The 22,398-nt window shown below is 39.8% G+C and overlaps 1 protein-coding gene across 6 annotated transcripts in view; it reads left to right on the top strand.

Moving 5' to 3' along the window:
• LOC6561153 (myosin-9) overlaps window positions 1-20,330 on the top strand; it is a 37,941-nt gene extending 17,611 nt beyond the window's left edge. For 2 of the 6 annotated variants that reach the window (XM_043216470.1, XM_032734604.2), the window contains 16 exons: window positions 7,275-7,364; window positions 7,435-7,680; window positions 7,797-8,285; window positions 8,679-8,711; window positions 9,527-9,565; window positions 10,355-10,471; window positions 11,507-11,527; window positions 13,373-13,555; window positions 13,684-14,004; window positions 14,884-15,072; window positions 15,374-17,122; window positions 17,208-17,447; window positions 18,452-18,894; window positions 19,155-19,289; window positions 19,354-19,417; window positions 19,487-20,330. In XM_043216470.1, coding sequence (XP_043072405.1) covers window positions 7,275-7,364; window positions 7,435-7,680; window positions 7,797-8,285; window positions 8,679-8,711; window positions 9,527-9,565; window positions 10,355-10,471; window positions 11,507-11,527; window positions 13,373-13,555; window positions 13,684-14,004; window positions 14,884-15,072; window positions 15,374-17,122; window positions 17,208-17,447; window positions 18,452-18,894; window positions 19,155-19,289; window positions 19,354-19,417; window positions 19,487-19,522 — 4,395 coding nt within the window. In that variant the 3' untranslated portion in view covers window positions 19,523-20,330. Of the gene's footprint in view, window positions 1-1,876; window positions 3,353-7,274; window positions 7,365-7,434; window positions 7,681-7,796; window positions 8,292-8,678; window positions 8,712-9,526; window positions 9,566-10,354; window positions 10,472-11,506; window positions 11,528-13,372; window positions 13,556-13,683; window positions 14,005-14,883; window positions 15,073-15,373; window positions 17,123-17,207; window positions 17,448-18,451; window positions 18,895-19,154; window positions 19,290-19,353; window positions 19,418-19,486 lie in introns of all 6 variants that reach the window. The other 4 variants (XM_032734606.1, XM_032734608.1, XM_032734607.1 and 1 more) reach the window with 4 other exon arrangements.
• Window positions 20,331-22,398: the final 2,068 nt, after the last annotated feature.

Below are 22,398 nucleotides of genomic sequence, written 5' to 3'. Positions count from 1 at the left end.
TGTAGCACACTCACACAACCACACGCATACATAGCCAACCACAACAACACCAACAAATACAAGTTCCGGCATTCCATTTGAAAGTCAGCCGCAATAAACCAACTTGCGCTCAAATTCAATCAAAATACTAAACTCTCTCAATCTCCCTCTCTTTCACATACTCTCTACCTGCCACTATCTATTGCTGTCTATCTTCTATATATATCTCTATATCTCTATCTCTCTCTCTCTCTCTCTCTCTCTAACTCTGTCTGTCTTTGTTACACTCACTGTCTGTCTAAAAACTCTACTCAATTACTCAATAATATATGATATATATATACATATATATATATATATATTTTGTTTGTTTTCACATAAAAAAACATAAGACACAAAAATACCAAAAATATACAGAAACAATTAATTGTTTACAATATACTTTTGCACGTTATTTCTGTAATGCATCTGAACTATATATTGTTATAAGTAATTTATGTTTCTTTCCTGCGTACAAGCAAATACCAAATACCAAATACCAAATACAACGATATACCAAAAATACATAAGTACCAAAATACCGATACAAAACGAAATCAGAATCCAAGTGCATTTGTATGCCTCGCCACACATGTCGTATACGCAATATCCACTAACTAACTAACCCAAAATCAAATCAACAGCGACCACAAGACTCACACACACATTAAGGAATTCACACACACACACACACACAAACACACATGCCCACTAGCCCGAAGTAATGGGCGTAATGCACGTGAGCGTGCTACACACACCTACACCTACCCACACACATCCACACAACCACACACACACACACACACCCACACACCCACACATACTGAAGTGACCCCAGCCGCATGGCTCTCTTAAAGTGACACACATTTCATGTTGCAAAACCGCCCGTCCACCGCCTGCCCAACAACACTGCCCGACCTCCACACGCTCTCTCTCTCCCTCGCTCTCTCTCTTTCTCTCTCTCTCTCTCTCTCTCTCTCTCTGTCTGTCTCTCCCTCTCTTTCAATACACCCCTTGTTGAACTTTTAGGTGCAGCTTGCCAAAAAAAGAAAAAAGAAAAAACATAATAATAAATATTAACTAACGAAAGAAAAAATTTCTTAAGAAATTAAGCAAAGCTAAACTACAATTAAAGAGAGTTCACAATTTATTAAAAAAAAAACAAAAGAAGACAAACTGAAACTGAAAAAGAAAAAAGAAAAAGAGAAATTAATTTTATTACAAAACCTTATTGTAAATTAAGCGCAAAGAAACAAAAGTGTTGAACATTTTTTGAATTAAGTAACAAAATTGAGCAAACAAAACTTGTAGAAAAACAACAAAAGTCAGAAAAATGAAATGAAATGAAAACAAATTTTTACGTACAAATATGGGGCCAAAATAGTCCGTAAGTGTTCGGGCAAAAATCGCTTTGGTTAATTGTTGAAAAATATACAAAATGTGCAGAAGAATAACTTGTTGTTAACATAATATACAAAAACAAAAATCATATAAGTATAATAAACTTAGATATACTATATATAAAACGTGCCTAAATTGTAGCCAACTTATGATTTAATACAACTTGTGTGTAAGAAGGACAACGCAGAAACAAATCCACGTAACAATTTACAAAAACAATACCCAAAAAATTCACACCAAAAAGAAAACAGCAACAACAAAAAAATGAGTATAAATCTAAATAATAATACAAAATAAATATAAATATATATAAAAACAACAACAACAACAACAGAAAACATATCTAAATAACTCGAAAGAACAACATAAAAAAAAAGAAACACAAAAAAAGTTACAGTTACAGTTAGAAACAAACCACAACAACAAACAACAACCAATTTGAAATCGCCCATTTCAGATGTACAATAACTTCACGGGTGCCAGCGGAAGCCCACCACTGCCAGATATCATTGGACAATATTACGGCCCCGGAATCGGAGGTGGAATCGGTGGAGGAATTGGCGGATACGGTGCACCACTTAGCTGCACCGGTTTGGGCTATGGCCAGGCCTATGAGCTATACGGCCCCTCAAGTTCGACAGGGTATTTATACGATCCGACGTCGAGTGCCGCCGCCGCCGCCGCCGCCGCTGCGGCAGCACAGATCTACGGACAGACATCGCCCATACGGCGTAGGCGATACAGCATTGCCGGACTGCCATCGGCGACAATGTACAATGATGTATACGGTTATCCGGCGCCGCCGCTGCAGCAGACGAGCTCCACGAACATTGTGAATCTGTTGAACGAGGCGCACAAATCGATATCGCGCTCATCGCAGATACTCAATCTGAGTCACCAGGCCAGGCAGCTGGGCCAGCCGCTGATGCAGACGCAGACAGTGACGACACCGCTGTCCGGCCGCGTGGTCTCCAGTTATCCGACGCTGCACGGTGGCGATACATCGCCACCATATTTGAACGATAACCTGCTGCAAATGTCGACGAGCTTCTCATCCCAGCCCAATATGTACTTCCAGCCGCAGCCGACGCAGCTGACGGCCGCCCAAAGTGCCGCTGCGGCGGCTGCGCGTCTGCGCCCCGCCTACTCCGTAACGAACCTCGCTGCCGGCTATCCAGCCAGCTGCAAGTACGGCGCGACGGGCTACGCGAATCCCTATCAAAGCGATCTAACCACTGCCAACGCCGCCGGCTATGGCCTGGGCCTCGGCCTGGGCATCGGTCCCAGTTTGGGGTCCGGTCTGGGCTTGGGCTTGGGTCTGCCGGCGGCGCAGCAGCGTCAGCTCATGTCACACTCACTGCATGCCTCCAATCCCGCCATTTCGCAGTACTATCAGCAGCATTCGCTGCCACCGCCGGCCAGCTCGGCGCTGGCGTACAATCTGCATCAACAGTTCGCCGGTACGCAACAGCAACAGCAGCAGCAACAGCATCCCCATTCGCATATACAGGCCTCGGTGCAGCAGCAGATGAACCCGCAGTATCAATATCATGTGCATCAGCACCAGAACCATCTGCAAACCCATCCGCTTGCAGCGTTGGCAAATACGAGCGGCCCATTTGGGGGGACGCTGGCGAGCAGCGCTCGTGATGTCGGCGTTGGTTACGATCCGCTGCATCATCATCATCATCATCACTCAACGCATCCAGCGTTGCATCATTCGCATTCGCATTCCAATACGCATCATCATCATCTGCCGGGCGGCCTGCATGCCTCATCATATCCGCACACGCACTCGCTAACGCATCATCAGCAGCAGCAGCAACAACAACAACAACTACAACAACAACTACAACAACACCATCACCACCATTTGCCATACTCGAAACTAGACTTAGATTATCCGAAACTGCCGCAAGAGCATAAGCGACAAGTAAGTTTTAAATTTGACGTAGACACGCTATCCCTAGATTCCTAGATACTACTACTACTACTACTCGATACTACTACTCGATACTACTACTCGAAACTAATACTCGATACTACTCGATACAACAGCCACATTCAGCAAAAACAACCAACTATAAACTATAAACATGCCCATCAAAATCGAATCTGAAACTTTTCAATTCAATCATTTGATAGCCAAATGATCCAAATCAATTAAATACGCGAATGTACTCAAAATCGCATAGCCCCAATTGATGCATTTTACGCTTTTAACCCTCTCCCAATATCCCTAATCATACCAAACAAACTTTGTCTAGGTCAAATCAAATAAGCCAACGACATTTGCAGTGTGCGGTTCTCGAAATAACAGAAATAATGAAAAACAAACACCAAGTATTACACAACCGATATACCATATATTATAGTTTTTAATTAATATATGGGATATATGCATTAGAAGTAGCTTAAGTCAAAGTATATAAGGAAAAATCAAGAACAAAAAGAAGAAGAAGAAGAAGAACTATTGTTTAATGTGCCATTTTAAAGTAGCGAGAACAAGGATTTAAAATAATACATACAAATTTCAAGAGCTGTACAAGTTTTGTATTTAGTTATCATTTTTGCTTGTTGGTATTTTCTTTCTATTCTAAGTATATATTTTGTGGTTATTTTGCATACCACTCAGGGCAACTTTTCAGAGAAAGAAATTGTAAAAGAACTGTATAGAAATGAAAAAGTATTCGTTTGAAATTTGAACCACTTTGCTCTTGACTCTCAAAAGTAAAAGACTGTAAATAACAACAAGAAAACAAGTGAAACTAAATGATATTTACTCATAAATGTAAACCATTTATACAATATAGTTATACAAAAAAAATAAAATAAATAAAACAAAAAACAACAAGATGAGGAGATAAAAATGTAATGAAAATGAGAAAATTTACTTTACTTTATTTGTTACACCCAAGACTCGTAAATGTTAAGTTATGCGAGAGGTACAACAATGATAAACGAAAATGAGAATGAAGCTTAAAGTTATTATTAAATCAAAACCTATAAAGTACTCGTACTCGTATTCATACTTAGTCTTATACTTATATAGAACAAAAGCAAAAGAACAAAAAACCAAAAACAAAAACAAAAAAACAAATTGTTAGTGCAACTCTCTATTTGAAGAACAGAAAATACTTAAACTACCTAAATACATGTACTGTAATGCATTACCTACTTATCAGTAAAGTATGTATAAGCGAATACTTTGCATAGTGAGACCCTACAATACCCTCGTCCCCTAATTCCAATTTAGCCAAGCCTAAGCAAGGACCTCTATACCCAACCTACTAACTACCTTACCTAACTAGCAAATTACCTAACTAACCTAGACTCCAAACTACTACTTACTAACCATCTAAGCATTTGCATAATAGATTGTGTTTCAATTACTTTAATCACAAGAGCAGTCGCCATCTTGATTCGGTTCATTTTTGTACTTGGTTTGGCGGTCTACGGACTCTTCCAGCTAAATACATATATATGTACTCGTATAGCCCACTAAGTAATAGCGTGTGATTAGCAATGAAGGTCAATTATATGTGAAGATGAAATTTATATATATGCTAAATCCAGAGACGGGTAGCAAAAGTAAAACGAAACAGTAGCGGAAATTGAAAGTGTAAAATGGAAATGTCTTGAAAACTGGACTATATATATATACATACTATATATATAACATCTGGCAATGTGTCTAACACAACAGTTTGGTTGCAGTTTTAAATTGTATTTGGAATCGAAAAGCAAAAAATCGAAACAGAAACAGAAACAGAAACAGAAACGAAGAAGCATTCAAAATGTGTCTATGCGAATATTATACAAAAATGTATTATGTATTGTACCATGTACTAAAGTTCTTATATTCATACCTACTACTTAGTGTTCCAACTGAACGTTTATATTTACTTATACATCTATATACTTAATATAAATATATATATATACATATATATTTACCAATACATACATACATACATGTATCTTGGTGCTTTTTATTACAAACTTGATTCGTCTTCAACCAAAAATGGTTACCTTTATTGTAGTGTGCAAATTGTTCGGCTTAAAATTGCGTTACAAAAAAAGAAAACAAAAAAAACAAAAAAGAAAAGAAACACATTAACTACTTTTTCGACCTTTTTCGAATACATCGTTTTTCTCAAAGAAAGTAAAAGAAAAGAAAACCCCCAGTTTGTTATAGCTTAGTACGTAGTGAAATCAAAAACATGGAGTTACTCTAATTTGTCATATATAGTAAACTATTTAGTATAGCATACCAATTGTAGTTGTGCACACACACACACACACACACACTGGAACTAGTTCGATGGGGGTGTGTGCGTGTGTGCTTAGGTGAGGGGCAATCGTATACAATACGTTTTTTATGGCCCCGCATGAGCAATAAAACTTGCGTTGTGTTCAATAGGAAACTTTAAATGATCCTAACTTGATTTTTCGATAAAAGATTTTTGTATTTTGATTTCGTATATTATCGTATCGGTCTCTCTCTAGTCATAAGAATGGATAATAAGCTTAACACTAGCCAATTGAAAGCATTTATGTGCAGCAGTTGCTGTCTGTGTAAAGGACATACTTACATACATCCAACAACATACAAACAAACATTCGCATATACGTAGAGAATCATGTTACAACAGATACTTAGCTATACTTATCTATATAGATAGATAGTTCACCCTACTTTCACTTTCACTTTCACTTTCCCTGACTTCGACTTTCGACTTTCGACTTGGGTTCTTGTTTCTTCTTTATGAGCAGTGAGTACATCAATAAGAAGGCATTTACTTATACAGTTATACTTATACTTATACTTATATTATACTTATTATTATATAAAAATGATGAGTCATGATGATCTTGAATACTTGAAATATTTATACTTATTATACGTATACATGCATAAACAATATAATTATATTGTACTTATATTATGATATACCTAATTAATTACTACTCCAGCGATATATAATATACACATATATATATATATATATATGTATATGTATAAATGTGTATATATATACATATATTTATACACTGATTTGTATTTGTAAACTTAATTAAGATTACTTCTCAGACTTAATTCAAAACTAATTCTTGAGATCGAACTCGAATCGAATTCTGTTAAACTTAACCTAAATCTTAAGCATTATAAATGAAATTTTCGAAAGCAAACAATAAAAACTTTAACATGCGACAACCGAATGGATAAGCTATGCCCAACGTCTAGCATCAGGTTAACAGTTTTAACAGTGTTAACAGCTCATAAGCGCCCCTCCACCCTCTCTAACCCTTTAAGAAACACTCACACACTCACACACACACACGCACACACACACACACGCACACACACACAGCAAACACTACTTTTAACACACAGTTGACCCTCGGTTCTGCAAAGGGGGCAACGACTTTTGCAGTTACATACTATATATATATATTCTACATACTCTCTATCTCTCATATTTGCTCGCCACGCCCACATGCCCACAACGCCCCCCCACAACTCTCGCTCATACATACATATACGACATGTAAGCCACCCACAACCACCCACATTTGTACACAATTGCGCCGCAATTTTGCACCAAGAGAAACTATTACACACTTAAAAAAAAGAAACTACTAAAAAATACAAAAAAAAAAGCAAAGAAAAAAACCAAAAAAAAATAAGAAAGAACTTAATTGTAGGCAAGGCAGCTGTGTTTGCTTTGCAGTTGTGATGCAATTTTAAAATCATGGTATGTCTTGTATCTTATCCTTTACCCCACAAAAAAAAAAAAAAAAACAAAAACCGAAACGAATAAATACTCCACCAACGAAACGACCAAATCCAGTTGGACGAATTCCGTCTTGAAATACAAAGAAGGGATCAAGAGATATTGGCGATGGCGGCCAAAATGAAAACGCTAGAGGAGCAGCATCAGGTAATTGGCGCAGTTGCGAATCCAAATTGTTCAATTGTCCCCATGCACAGTAAAATATAACTTTCGTTAGGACTATCAGCGGCACATAGCGGTGCTCAAGGAGTCGCTATGTGCCAAAGAGGAGCACTACAATATGCTGCAGACGGATGTCGAGGAGATGCGCGCCCGCCTCGAGGAGAAGAATCGCCTCATCGAGAAGAAGACCCAGGGCACACTACACACGGTGCAGGAGCGCAATCGGCTGACCAGCGAACTCACCGAGCTCAAGGATCACATGGACATCAAGGATCGCAAAATTAGTGTGCTGCAGCGCAAGGTCAGAGAGCAGATGAGATGATAAATGAAAGAATTAAATCATACTCATAAAATATACATAAACAAATACACACACCACACACCATACACAACAAACAACAAACAACAACTTCACAGATTGAGAACCTCGAGGACCTGCTGAAGGAGAAAGACAACCAGGTGGACATGGCCAGGGCCAGACTCTCCGCCATGCAGGCCCATCACAGCAGCTCAGAGGGTGCTCTCACCAGCCTCGAGGAGGCCATCGGCGACAAGGAGAAGCAAATGGCGCAGTTGCGCGAGCAACGCGATCGAGCCGAGCACGAGAAGCAGGAGGAGCGCGATCTGCACGAGCGAGAGGTGGCCGACTATAAAATGAAACTGCGTGCCGCCGAGAGCGATATTGAGAAGCTGCAGACGCGCCTGGAGCGGGCGGTGAATGAGCGCGAGCGACTCGAAATCAAGCTGGAGGCATCGCAGAGCGAACTGGGCAAATCGAAGGCGGAGCTGGAGAAGGCCACCTGCGAGATGGGCCGCAGCAGCGCCGACTGGGAGTCCACGAAGCAGCGCATCGCACGCCTCGAGCTGGAGAATGAGCGGCTGAAACACGATCTGGAACGTTCGCAGGTACTCGTGCATTAGAACCGGTTCCCCGGATCAGCCTAGCGCTATTATCCACAAACCATAAACCATTACATACTATATCATATATGTTAAATCGTGTTCCTCTGTGTGCAGTGTACATATATATATATATATATATTTATGAAACCAAATTATTATTCAAACATATTGGTTATCGATAACGATAGCGATAATTTAACCCAGTATTATAACAATTACTACATATATGCCTCTATGTGTGCTATATATATTTACATGTACACTTACAACTACAACAACTACTACTACTACTACTACTACTACTATGTAACAACAACATCTCGCATCCCAACAACAACAACAACAACTTTATCACTCTACTATATATAAATAATCGATACATTAACCAACAACTAGATGCAGCTAGAAGAACAGACCACACTACACAAAGTAAGCCTACCGCCAAAACCTACCTAAATACCTATAAACCTAACTACCTCTAAGTACCTACTCGTAGTGCCTAAGTTGTGCTCGTTTCTCGTAGTACCCATTTGTAAACACATCCTGTAGCAAAGCACACTTTAGTTACCTGTAAGCATTTTGCATCTAGAGCCAGCAGGTTTCATTTGTTTAAGTTTCAGTTGAAAGATCAAATCTATGCAAGGCGCAAACCTAAAAGTTTCTGAAGAGCCAGATAATATTATTTATTGATTTTGAAAATCAGTTTAAATGTGAGAAATTTAAAAATCATTTTACAAATCATTTTTTACTACTCACAAAGTATTTAATGCCACAAGTATTCCTGCAATTGGAATAGTGAATGAATACTCAACACTCGTTAAATATTTATATGCTAGCATGTTAACACTTCAATTGTTTAATAACGGAAACAACAGAAACTTTTGGGGCCCATTTGCCCATTTGCATAACACATTAGTCAGCCACTGTTGCCACCAACACCAGCTCCCCGCTAGCACTGTGCACACACATTCTTAGTCTGGTCAGCACACACACACTCTCTCTCGCACACACAGACACACACATCCTGACAACCTGTGCATAAATACACGATTTGTGAAATTAGCAAGTAGTCGAGGTTTTGATTTAATCTTGTCCACTTACATACGTTTACAAATTGATATGCATAATAATTGAAGCGGTTACAATTATCATCGCCGTTAATTAAGTATGCCTGCCTCATGCAAATGTCTATGTCTGAATTGTTTAATTGTTGCTGAACATGCATATCGTATCGTACTTTACAGAACGTACAAAAGTTAATGTTCGAAACGGGCAAAATATCGGTAAGTTGGCCACAAGCCTTGGCTGGCCACAAGGCCACAATGTAGAACTAGTGCTCAAAACAAAAAAAAATAAAAAGATAATCGATAGCACACCAATAGTCCAATATTAATCGAAACGTTAAAGCCAATGCTCGATTTAAAAAGTCTATAAATTCACTTATCTAACGCTTGGTTAGGCTTTAAATCAGGCTCATAATAATAATAATAATAATAATATTATTAAAAATTGCGTTAATTTTGCAACACTTGAATACTGCACAGTTTATAAGTGCTGCGTTGAGTAGAAGAATGTAATTTTATAAGGCCTTGAATTATAAGAATTGCATTTGTTAGTTTTGCTTAATACACACTTACACACAGAAACACACACACACACACACACACATGTTTATAGAGCAGATACAATGGTGAACACAAAACAAATGTTTAAAGCGTTAAATGCACCGACTATCAATTCCTACATAAACTTGAAGCTTGATACGAAATCCCAAGTCAAAACTCATGTTCATTATCGAAACACAATGCTACACTGCTACATATTAAGTATAAATTGAATATAAGCCATATATGTATGGCTTACACACAATACGTATACGCATCGTATGCCATTCGATTGCTTTCCTGCTGGACCATATTTGCCAATGTTTTGAAATTGTTTGAAATGTTTATGCTATGCTTAATTGTTTCTAACTCTGTAGCTGTTTCTAACCGTTTCTAACATAAATATTATCTGTATGCCATTATAACTAAATACTAATTGATTCGTTTTGCGTCTCGCACCCATCAAAGACAACGTTTGGACGCACCACAATGACCACGTCCCAGGAGCTGGATCGGGCCCAGGAGCGAGCCGATAAGGCCGCTGCCGAGTTGAGGCGCACACAGGCTGAGCTGCGAGTGACACAGGTACAGTTATTACAATCATCATTAAGCCCATATTCGATGCATACATATATTATATATATATAAATATATAATTATAAAATATACAATACTATATATATATAAATTACATATTCGTATTCTGTGCATATAACCTATACATATTATGTATCTATGCATACGAGCATCTCTCTCGTGACTCGTGTATCTCTCTGTGTGCTCTATTAATTAGTAATCTATGCGTAAATCAAATCTCAAATCGCTCTCGCAAAATATGCAAGTCAAATTTCATATCTATCTCTGTGTGCGTGTGCTACAACAACAACAACAACAACAATAACAACAACAACAACTCGTTCTAACTACTACAACTACTACGCATTGGTCTCAATCCATGAATGAATACTCTTTCTGTACTCTATATACTTTCCACAACAACAACAGAACACATTCTAATCTGTACATTTCTGTATGAAACACATTCAGCTGTCTTCTTAATGGCATCTCAACATCAAGAGCAACAACCAACACACACAGACACACACACACAGACACACACACAGCCAAACATTTTGCACCTGCAAATCAAATCACTTTTAAGCGTATATAAATTACAACGAGTATTCGCCAAAATTAACAAATAAATTATTAATTAAAGATCTTACTTTAAACTCCTTCTTTTGCACTTTTAATATCAGACCTCAACTAAATAAATATTATTATTAAAAGATGGAAACTAATGTATAACAAAAAGAAGTAATTTACTTATTAATGTAAAATTCAGAAATTTAGTTTAAAAATTCCAAACTGCTTTTGGGTTATTTACTCATTTCAAATTGGTGAAAAAGCTAGAACAACTTCTTATCGCCTGTTCTAAAATTATAAAAAACTGTTGACTTGCGCTAAAAGGTTTTACTGCTTTTTTTCACATAACTCTTAGCTGTAACGTAAAAGTAAAAACAAAAAAAAAAAACAATTACTAAACTACCTATAAATATTTTGTGTATACTAAAACCTAAACTCTATCTAAATCGTTGTGCTTACATTCATTTTCTATAGGGCGAAACTAAAGAACGTTTTGTGAGTAAATGCTTATAAACAAAAAACAAATGATACTCGTACAAGTTTTTAGTAACAAGATACAGCAACTAAAACATTTTTGGAACCAAAATGAAAAACAACAACATTGGAAACATTCCATACAAAACAAAAACAAATCAAATTAGCTGCCATCTACTACATAAATGTCATGTGTTTTACTTACTGTACAATAATACTATTCGTAACTTGCATTGCCTAACATACTAACTAACCTACATAAACTTATATACATAATACATACATATACATACATACATACATATATAAATATATATATTTAAGCATTTGTTCAACCATTGTCCTTGTACAGAATTGCTTTGAGTCCATCTAAATCCATCAATCATCGTGTGGATTCCGAACATCTATGTGTGACTCCTGCATGAGTTTTGTGTGTGTTGTCGAGGCCCAAAATGAACAAAATGAACAAAATTACCATCCGAAAGCCACACATAACCAAACAAATTAACTTTGACGAAGAAGCAGCCGTTTTTTATCAACGACAACAACAACATTTAATAGGACGTTTTGGGATTAGGTCTTCTTGTATATAATTGAACAATAATTGATGAGCAATCCCACAAAGGGCGACTTAAATTAAGTGTGCTTCTCGCAATATTCCAAGGACAACAAAAGTTTCTCTACTCTCCTCATAAAGAAGTGACGAACTCAAGACATAAACTATCAAAGTGGATGAATTCAACAGCATTGAAGTAGCTCTTTCTTTACGTGTAGACACAAGCAGCCAATCGAAACTTAATATTTACTTTATAAATATATGTGTAAAAGGGAATAATGTTGTCTAAAAAAACCTTACCTTATCACCAAGCCATTTAAGAGCTCAAAACTTTACATTTCCAAATCCAGTGTGAATAAAAGACAGTTTTAAGTACAAAGTACACAAGGAATTACTCAAAAACTTTTTCCTAGGGGACCACACACAGCCTCTCCCACACACGCCCACACACACACACACACACAGACACACACACACACACACACACACACACACAGACACACACAAACACGTACACAACAACTCAGGCAAGACGTGAAGCCAATTTTGCAACGTGACTTTGGCAACTGTTTTCAGAGAACTCTGCTGGAAAGTTGCAAGACTTGCGCTTGATTTACTTAAGCTGTTAATTTCTTCAACCCATACACTCACACACCCATATACCCACGTGCTCGCACACACATACACGCACTCACACACACAAACACACTTACGTTTGCCTTAAAGTCTGTCTTACGTTTGCCTTAATACTCGTAGCCTTATTCCTTCACACATACTTTGTCTTTGTCTCATTTTGCACCCGAGCGCCACCTATCGCTGTCAGTTTGCTCAGCCTCATTGCCTGCTCTTTCGCTCTCTCTCTCTCTCTCTCTCTCTCTATCTCTCTTTCTCTGCCTTTGTCTTTGTCTCTTTGTCCTTGTCGTTTATCAAGTGTCACCCACAGTCCATTGTCAATTCGCTTTGTGCTCAACATTCGCAGCATAAATATCGCTCGCTCTAGAAGTTGTTTATCGTAATCGTTATCGCAATCGTTATCGCAATCGTTATCGTTATCGTAATTATTATTATAAGTACTCGTACTTGTTGTTTTACCTATTTATGTATTGTGTCTGACAATCAGTCAGTCAATCAGTCAATCAGTCAGTCAGTCAGCCAGCCATTCAGTCAGTCATTCATTTAAGAGACCATCCACATCATGCGTGCCTGTAAATAATATCCGTATCCACATCCAATTTACCCCCCCTAACAACTACAACAACAACAACAATTAACAACTCGATAACGATAACGCCAAAACCGAAAAACCGCAGTCGGACGCGGAAAGGGCACGCGAAGAGGGCGCCGCCCTGCAGGAGAAGCTGGAAAAGAGCCAGGGCGAAGTGTATCGACTGAAGGCGAAGCTGGAGAACGCCCAGGGTGAGCAGGAGAGTCTGCGCCAGGAGCTGGAGAAGGCCCAGAGCGGCGTCTCGCGCATACACGCCGATCGCGATCGGGTAGGCACAACAAAATCTGTTATTCCTCCCCAACCCCTGCGCACTACCCACTAGCACCTCCCTCCCCCCTCTATACCCCACAACCATCCTTCCAATTCACTCACACCCGGTTGGTATCTGTGCCGCAGGCATTCTCCGAGGTGGAGAAGATCAAGGAGGAGATGGAGCGCACCCAGGCAACGTTGGGCAAGGCGCAGCTGCAGCACGAGAAGCTGCAAAATTCGCTGGATAAGGCGCAGAACGAGGTCGATCATCTGCAGGATAAACTAGACAAGGCCGGCACCGAGAACCGACGACTCGTCCTCGAAAAGGAGAAGCTCACCTACGACTACGATAATCTGCAATCGCAGCTGGACAAGGCCCTCGGCCAGGCGGCGCGCATGCAGAAGGAGCGTGAAACTCTCACCCTGGACACGGATCGCATACGCGAAAAGCTCGAGAAGACGCAGGTATGCGGTAATCGTTGCCACTCAACACATTCAAGGTGCCATCACACACAGACAAACACACAGACAAACACACACAGACACAGACACACATGCATAGAAACACACGCCGAGCCATGCAACACGCGTAGAGCCTTGTGCAACCTGTACCCCAATCGATGTCTGTGCAATGTAACTGTAATGTGTTGTGACTAACCCCCAACCCCAAACACTAACCTAAAACAAAGCCTTTCTCAACTGTACATAACTACACACACACACACACACACGTGCCACTTACTATCAGTGGTTGCTCTGAAACTCAAAATATCCCAAAGATCAATTCTTTATTTTCTATCTATCATTTTTGGCCTCTAATCGAAAAGCTTTTTAAATTTCATTCTTTATTTTTGGAAAAGAAATTATAATACCAATTTTCTATGAATGAATATTTATGTTTTCAAAAAAACACTTTAAAATATTGAATTTCAAAAACAATAGTCAAATTATTTGAATTTTTGTGCTTCTTTCTATTTTCGACAAATGATTGGCTATTTTTGCGCAATTGTTGTGACTTTTTATTTTTAACAAGATAATGATCGAATCTATTGTCGCTACCTTTTCCCATTATTAAACCGAACCACAAATTTCAATCGGGTTCAGAGCGACCACTCTCAATACTCAATACTATTCTATATACTTAAGCCGATTGCTGTGTCTCATATCATATATAAACATGCATATACCAATATAACAACATATATATATCCATATATATATAAATATCGTACACATACTTCCTATGCATACCCCATATTCGCATCTATATACGTATCTATCTTTCAACTATGTGCTATATGTGATATATATGAATACACTCGCGAATACATTCACAACAAACAGACGCAGCTAGCGCGCATACAGAAGGAGAGGGATCAGTTCTCCGATGAACTGGAAACGCTCAAGGAGCGATCGGAATCCTCACAGACGCTCCTAATGAAGGCCGCACGAGATCGGGAGGCGATGCAAACCGATCTGGAAGTGCTCAAGGAGCGTTACGAGAAATCGCATGCCATACAGCAGAAACTGCAGGTAATTTCCCAACCCAACTGAGAACCACTAAAAGAGAGGTATTTCAACACACACATACTCAATTGGCAATAAAACCATATACTTCTATTATAAGGCATACATATACTAATCGTCTAATCCAAAAAAAAAAAAAAAACAAAAACATAGCATGTGAAACTGAAAACTACCAGTGAAATTGGCTGTTTGTAAATTTGTAGCTTCATTTAAAAAAAAAACACTGCTTGGCCCTTATTAAGAATCCCATCAGATCCGATTAGAACCCACTGCTATACTTAGTCGCTTGCTTTTGCTCTACTTGCAGATGGAGCGCGATGATGCCGTTACCGAGGTGGAGATACTCAAGGAGAAGCTGGACAAGGCACTGTATGCCAGTCAGAAGCTGATCGATGAGAAGGACACCTCCAACAAGGAGTTCGAGAAGATGCTGGAGAAGTACGATCGTGCCCAAAACGAGATCTATCGCTTGCAATGCCGTTGCGATACTGCTGAAGCGGATCGGGCCCGTCTCGAGGTGGAGGCGGAACGTTCCGGCTTGGCCGCCACGAAGGCGCGTGAAGATCTGCGCAAGCTGCAGGATGAGAGCACACGGCTGCAGGAGGCCTGCGATCGGGCTGCCCTGCAGCTCAGTCGAGCCAAGGAGTGCGAGGATAATGCGCGCAGTGAACTGGAGCACAATCGGGATCGCTTCGATAAGATACAGACGGACATCCGTCGCTCCCAGGGTGAGAAGGAGCACCTCCAGTCGGAGCTGGAGCGCGTCACCTACGAACTGGAGCGTGCACATGCGGCACAAACGAAGGCAGCCGCCAGTGTGGAGGCTGCGAAGGACGAGGCCGCCCACTATGCCGTCGAGCTGGAGAAGATGCGCGAGCGTTACGAAAAGAACCAAGTGGAGCTGCGCAAGCTGCAGGATACGGATACGTTCGGGCGTGAGACGCGCCGATTGAAGGAGGAGAACGAACGGCTGCGTGAGAAGCTGGACAAGACACTGATGGAGCTGGAGACGATACGCGGCAAGTCGCAGTACGAGTCGGAATCGTTTGAGAAGTACAAGGATAAATACGAGAAGATCGAGAACGAGATACAGAACATGGAGTCGAAGCTGCACGAGACGAGTCTACAGCTGGAGCTGTCGAAGGGCGAGGTGGCCAAACTGCTGGCCAATCAGGACAAGCAACGGAGCGAACTGGAGCGTGCCCACATCGAGCGGGAGAAGGCGCGCGACAAGCACGAGAAACTGCTGAAGGAGGTCGATCGTTTGCGCCTGCAACAGTCCTCGGTGAGCCCCGGCGAACCGGTGCGCTCGTCCGCCTCGATGTCGATCTCGGCGGGCGAGCGACAGGAGATCGATCGGCTGCGTGATCGCCTCGAGAAGGCGCTGCAGTCGCGCGATGCTACCGAACTGGAGGCCGGTCGCTTGGCCAAGGAACTGGAGAAGGCACAAATGCATTTGGCCAAACAGCAGGAGAACACCGAGTCTGCGCGCATCGAATTCGAGCGCATGGGCGCCGAGCTGGGCCGTCTGCACGATCGTCTCGAGAAGTCCGAGTCGGAGAAGGAATCGCTGCGAACGCAAGCCGGACGCAGTGGCGCCGCGGGCGGCGCCCATCCGCAGCTGGAGAAGCACGTCCAAAAACTGGAGAGCGATGTCAAACAGCTGGCCATGGAGCGCGAGCAGCTGGTGCTTCAACTGGAGAAGAGTCAGGAGATACTCATGAACTTCCAGAAGGAGCTGCAGAATGCCGAACAGGAATTGCAAAAGACACGCGAGGAGAATCGCAAGCTGCGCAACGGCCAGCCCGTTGCGCCCGCCGCACCCGCCGAACTGCAGGCCATGCAGAAGGAGATCCAGGTGCTGCAACAGAAGCTGCAGGAGTCGGAGCGCGCTCTGGCGGCAGCAGGACCACAGCAACAGCAGGCAGCCGCTGCAGCAGGCGCCGCGGGCGCCACGCGCGAGGAGATCGAACAGTGGCGCAAGGTCATCGAGCAAGAGAAGAATCGCGCCGACATGGCCGACAAGGCCGCCCAGGAGATGCACAAACGCATACAGGTTAGTCAAGCAAACCAAAAATCCATTTCGAACTGCAAACTTAAAAGCTACCGTCTCTCTCTCTCTCTCTCTCTGTCTGCTTCAGCTGATGGACCAACACATCAAGGATCAGCATGCCCAGATGCAGAAAATGCAGCAGCAGATGACACAGCAGCAGCAGCAGGCGGCGCAACAACAGCAACAGACGGCAGCTGCCAGCGCCACCAGCGGCGTCGACGCCAAGGAGCTTGAAAAGGTCAAGGTTGAGCTGCAAGCGGCCTGCACGGAACGTGATCGCTTCCAGCAGCAGCTAGAGCTCCTCGTCCAGGAGCTGGAGAAGAGTCAGGTAAGCAAAAGCAAACCAGTCTCAGACAGTCCGATGGGAAAAAGCGTGTAATTAAGTTGTGCAAATGTCTATAACAGGCAGAAGGAAGTACATATATCCGAATACATCAAGTACATTTAATTTTGATCAGCATTAATAACCGGGTCTATCTCAGAAACTATATCAATTCAAAACATTTGTATTTTCATATTTTGCAAACTACTGCAAGCCTGAATTCAGAATATATTGCGGTTGCTCTGTCTCCACTAGAGCATTCTAACTTGTTCAATTTGAATGCTGTCTTAATCTAGATGTCCCACTTTCCTTTAATCATAACGATCGAGCTGTTCTGCTTCAAGCTGGTGATTACACAAATGATATCGATCGACATCGATATTATATGTTAAGCACAATTAAGTTACAGCTGTTATTTTACAGTCACTAGTAGACTGCTAAAATACACACAACATACATCACACATGTGTACATAATACGTATACAAAATTGTAGGTAACGGGTCTCTACAGAATACACACAAACATATTTGTGTTCGCGCTGATTTGGTAACCATGCCATCTCTTTCTCACGCCGTCTCTTACGCTCGCACATACGTATACAGGAAATACTTGCGCCTGCTGATAGAAATGAGATCAATAACTTGGGTATTTCTTATTTGATCTTGATGAAATTTGTTTAACTGATCAATAATATACATAAGCATATTATATATTCGATGCCTCTGCCTTTAAAGATCATGCTTTTTTGATACTGGAAAACGAAATGTATCGATATTCCAGAACCGGGCAGTTATCGATAAAGTAAAACAAACTTGATCTGCGCGAGGCATTCTCCAAATTCGAAGAATATATATACTTTATTTGGTAGGAGATGCTTCCTTCTGCCTGTTAGAAACAATTACGCAAAACCATTATATTCTATTTACTAATTTTCAACCAAAAGCTAATCAAAGTTATCTAAAATTGATACTCTTAACACTTATATTAATTAATATCATCATTTTGCAGATGTCCAATCAGGAGCAGGCGAAGCAATTGCAGACAGCGCAGCAGCAAGTGCAACAGCTGCAACAGCAAATCCAAACGCTGCAGCAGCAAATGCAACAGCTGCAGCAGGCGGGCAGCGCGGGGGCGGCGGCAACAGATGTGCAGCGCCAGCAGCTGGAGCAGCAGCAGAAGCAGCTGGAGGAGGTGCGCAAGCAGATCGATAACCAGGCGAAGGCCACTGAAAGCGAACGCAAGATCATCGATGAGCAGCGCAAGCAGATCGAAGCGAAGCGCAAGGACATCGAGGACAAGGAGAAGAAAATGTCCGAATTCGATGTGCAGCTGCGCAAGCGTAAGGAGCAAATGGATCAATTGGAAAAGTCATTGCAAACACAAGGGGGCGGTGCGGCGGCCGCCGGCGAGCTAAACAAGAAGCTGATGGACACGCAACGGCAGCTCGAAGCGTAAGTTGAACTGATTTCAAGAAAGAAACGGCTCCTGTAGCTAAACTGCACATAAAACAAATGTTTTTTGATAAAAATTTAACAAGAACACAACTGCTGTTGTTAAAATTAACATGCACATAACACTGTGTAATGAGTATAATATATCAATCAACGATATGTCATATTAACATAACACAATATGTTAGTGTAATGTAAATAAAAGCTCTCTTTCTCTCTGTTTCTAACTTACTGTTAACATGTGTCAATTCTATTTGCAGCTGTGTGAAGGAACTGCAAAACACAAAAGAGGAGCACAAGAAGGCGGCAACTGAAACGGAGCGACTGCTGCAATTGGTACAAATGTCACAGGAGGAGCAGAACGCCAAAGAAAAGACCATTATGGATTTGCAACAGTGAGTGACAATAGCTTAACTAATTAAATATACGATTACTAATTGCATTTTCTACGCTTCGCAGAGCCTTAAAGATCGCTCAAGCCAAAGTCAAACAAGCACAAACACAACAACAGCAGCAGCAGGACGTAAGTGCAGTTTTTAACAGTCTCAATTTTGTGTTATCGATGCAAATTAATCGGAACTTTATTTTGCAGGCTGGGCCCGCTGGCTTCTTGAAGAGCTTTTTCTAAACAGAGAGCCACTGAATTGTGTGTACAAATACTTGTTAGTACAACAAGTATTCACAAACCTAACACAACAAATAACAACAAAGAACAGCACTGTCTACTATTTTGTATACTACCGATTACCGATACCGATACCGACTATGCAGTATTTCTTCTACTACTATGTACCACACAGACACACTCACACACACACACATTTGTAAATGACATATGTAAAATGCAAGCAAATTATTTGATATTTATTGTATTGTAATTAGGTTGCCGCTATACTCAAATTATGGATGCATTTATGTAAATGTCAGTCAGATCGTAACGCGTACTTTGTAACTCTCTCTCTCTCTTTCAAACTCGAACATAAAATTAAACTTAACTCAATGTAGACCTTTAACAGCCCACAAATAATCTCTGTCTCGATTTCTAACCCTCTCACACACTTTCTTTTTCTCAACCTTTCTCTCTATCTATCTATTTGCTGTCTCGCTGTCTGTTGAACTTGATCTTTTTGTCAATTTTCGACCTGAAAGTAGACTAAGCTTTCTACCCAGCACAGCCCTCTGATTTGTACTCAAACTGAGCTCACACACACAAACACCTTTTGTCAAGTATCACATGTAATTAAATACTTTTATAATTATTCAAATTCTTTAAAGTTGAGAGTCGGGCATTTGTGTGTGTGTGAACCCAGATTGAGTTGAAGTTTCTCTCGGCACAGATGTCTGCAAAGATAAACCCAAATCATTAGTTTTGCATAAGGCGCGAATGTGATTCACAAAACCAAAACAAAACAAAATAAGAAGGAAACAAAAGCAAAATGAACAAATAAATAAATAATAATAATTATTATTAAATATACATAAATACGACATATAAATTGTTAGGCGCAACGTATATTTATATATATATATATATATAGTACTTATACATATATATATGTAGTTATCGATATGCTAGCCTCTGTTATAGTTAATTAAAACTGAACAAATGCAAAATCACACACATACAAACATCCAAAATTGAATCACATAATTCACACACACCAACACACACTGTACATAGAGCATTGAAGCATCTATTTATCGTAGTCGTACGATATGAATACGAGATACAAATAACCAAGTAGAGCAATAATTTATATATCCCATTGACATACAGCAGACATAAAGTATAAATCAGAATATATATATATATATATGTATATGTATATTGTAGCTATATTGTATGAGCATTACGAGTAAATTCCATATTGCGTAGCCTTTAGCCGTGTACCAAAGAATAAACACAACAACAAATAACTATAAATGAACAAAATATACTACAAAAAAATATAATTCGAATTCATAAATAAATACGCAAATTGGAGCTCTATTTTAATTAGTTAAATATACATAAATATATTGCATCTACCAAGCATATTCCCTAACCACAACAACAACAAACCTAGATAAATTTATACTGAAACACACTCTAAACTCTTCTTTTGCTTAACTCTCTTGCTGTGAATGAGCTTTGAGGTGAGACTCGAGATCGTACTTTAGCCCCTATATATATATATTTATATATATATATAGTGTTCACTGTCAACATTTTTGCTTTGTTTACAAATGGTGTTATTGTTATCGTACACATATACATAAATACATACATACATACATCCATACTAGCATATAAATATATATATATATATATATATATTTACATTAATATTAATAGCATATTTATAGCATATATAGAAGGTCTAGCGAATTAATTTATTTAGCTTTGTTTAAACAAATTCAAATTGTTTTTTGTCACAACCTTCGTTGATCAACTAAAACAACTAACAAATTATCATCACTGCCAATGTTTCCAAGAATAGTGAAAGTTGCAAACTAACTAACTATGTTCATTTATTATTATGCGAGAAAACCAATAAAAACAATTACAAGTAATTAAATTATGTCTATATATATATATATTGCCTTCAATTGGAATTAATACGATAACATTTGAGATAGTTCCGCTTTGTTTACTGCTGCTACTGCAATTAGCGAGTTAGTTTTGATCCTTGATCCATAATGGAATACCCCTGTTGTTGTTCTGTTTCACAAGCTCATGACATTCAGAATTAACAAACAATCATATCATACAACTAAAAATATATCACTGACATGACGAGAATTCGTATTGATATTCGATTCGATAACACACATTCGGCAAGTCGATAAAACCAAGAATAATAGATTTTTATGTGATAACGCATACAACAAACAAACACGATATCGATAAGTCGATAACATATTTTGTAAAATCTTAGTTTTAAAAGCAAAGCTAACACAATTGATTTATTCCATCAACCAACAATAGTTTTCGTCGTTATCGTTATCGATAAATTTACCTAGCGAAATACTCAAATAGTCTCCGCCAGTCAGTCAAGTTAGATAACGAGCAGAAGTACTTAAATGATCATAATACTCACGTTACGTTACTTAAATCTAGTTACAAGCATAAATATATCGATAGATTGGCAGCGCTATCGAATTGACGCATTCGATAAGCGATCGCCTTGTGTACATAACTAAGGGCCCCCAAAAAGTTCCTAAACCAGGAACGACGGGTAAAAAGCGCAGAAAATTTGAGTTGCATGTCAAGTGTACAAATTGGAAAACGGCAACATTGCCCCAGGCTGGCAGCCCCAGAGCTGTTTCAAGCCAGCAATGTGTACATACACACATACACACACACACACATATATATATATATAAAATAGATATTGCGTTAAAAGTATTTGAGTTCAAAGTAAAGTAAATACATTTTTCAACATTGCAACAGGTTGGCAGCCCCAAAACAGCGCCAGACTGCAATGTATTCATTGGCAAGCACGTACTTAATTATAAGAGCCT

The sequence above is a fragment of the Drosophila grimshawi genome, unplaced genomic scaffold, assembly GCF_018153295.1.
Source record: "Drosophila grimshawi isolate 15287-2541.00 unplaced genomic scaffold, ASM1815329v1 contig_1369, whole genome shotgun sequence".
Lineage (NCBI taxonomy): Eukaryota > Metazoa > Arthropoda > Insecta > Diptera > Drosophilidae > Drosophila > Drosophila grimshawi.
Note: the sequence above shows the minus strand (reverse complement) of the source record. Positions and strands in the feature narration are given on the sequence as shown.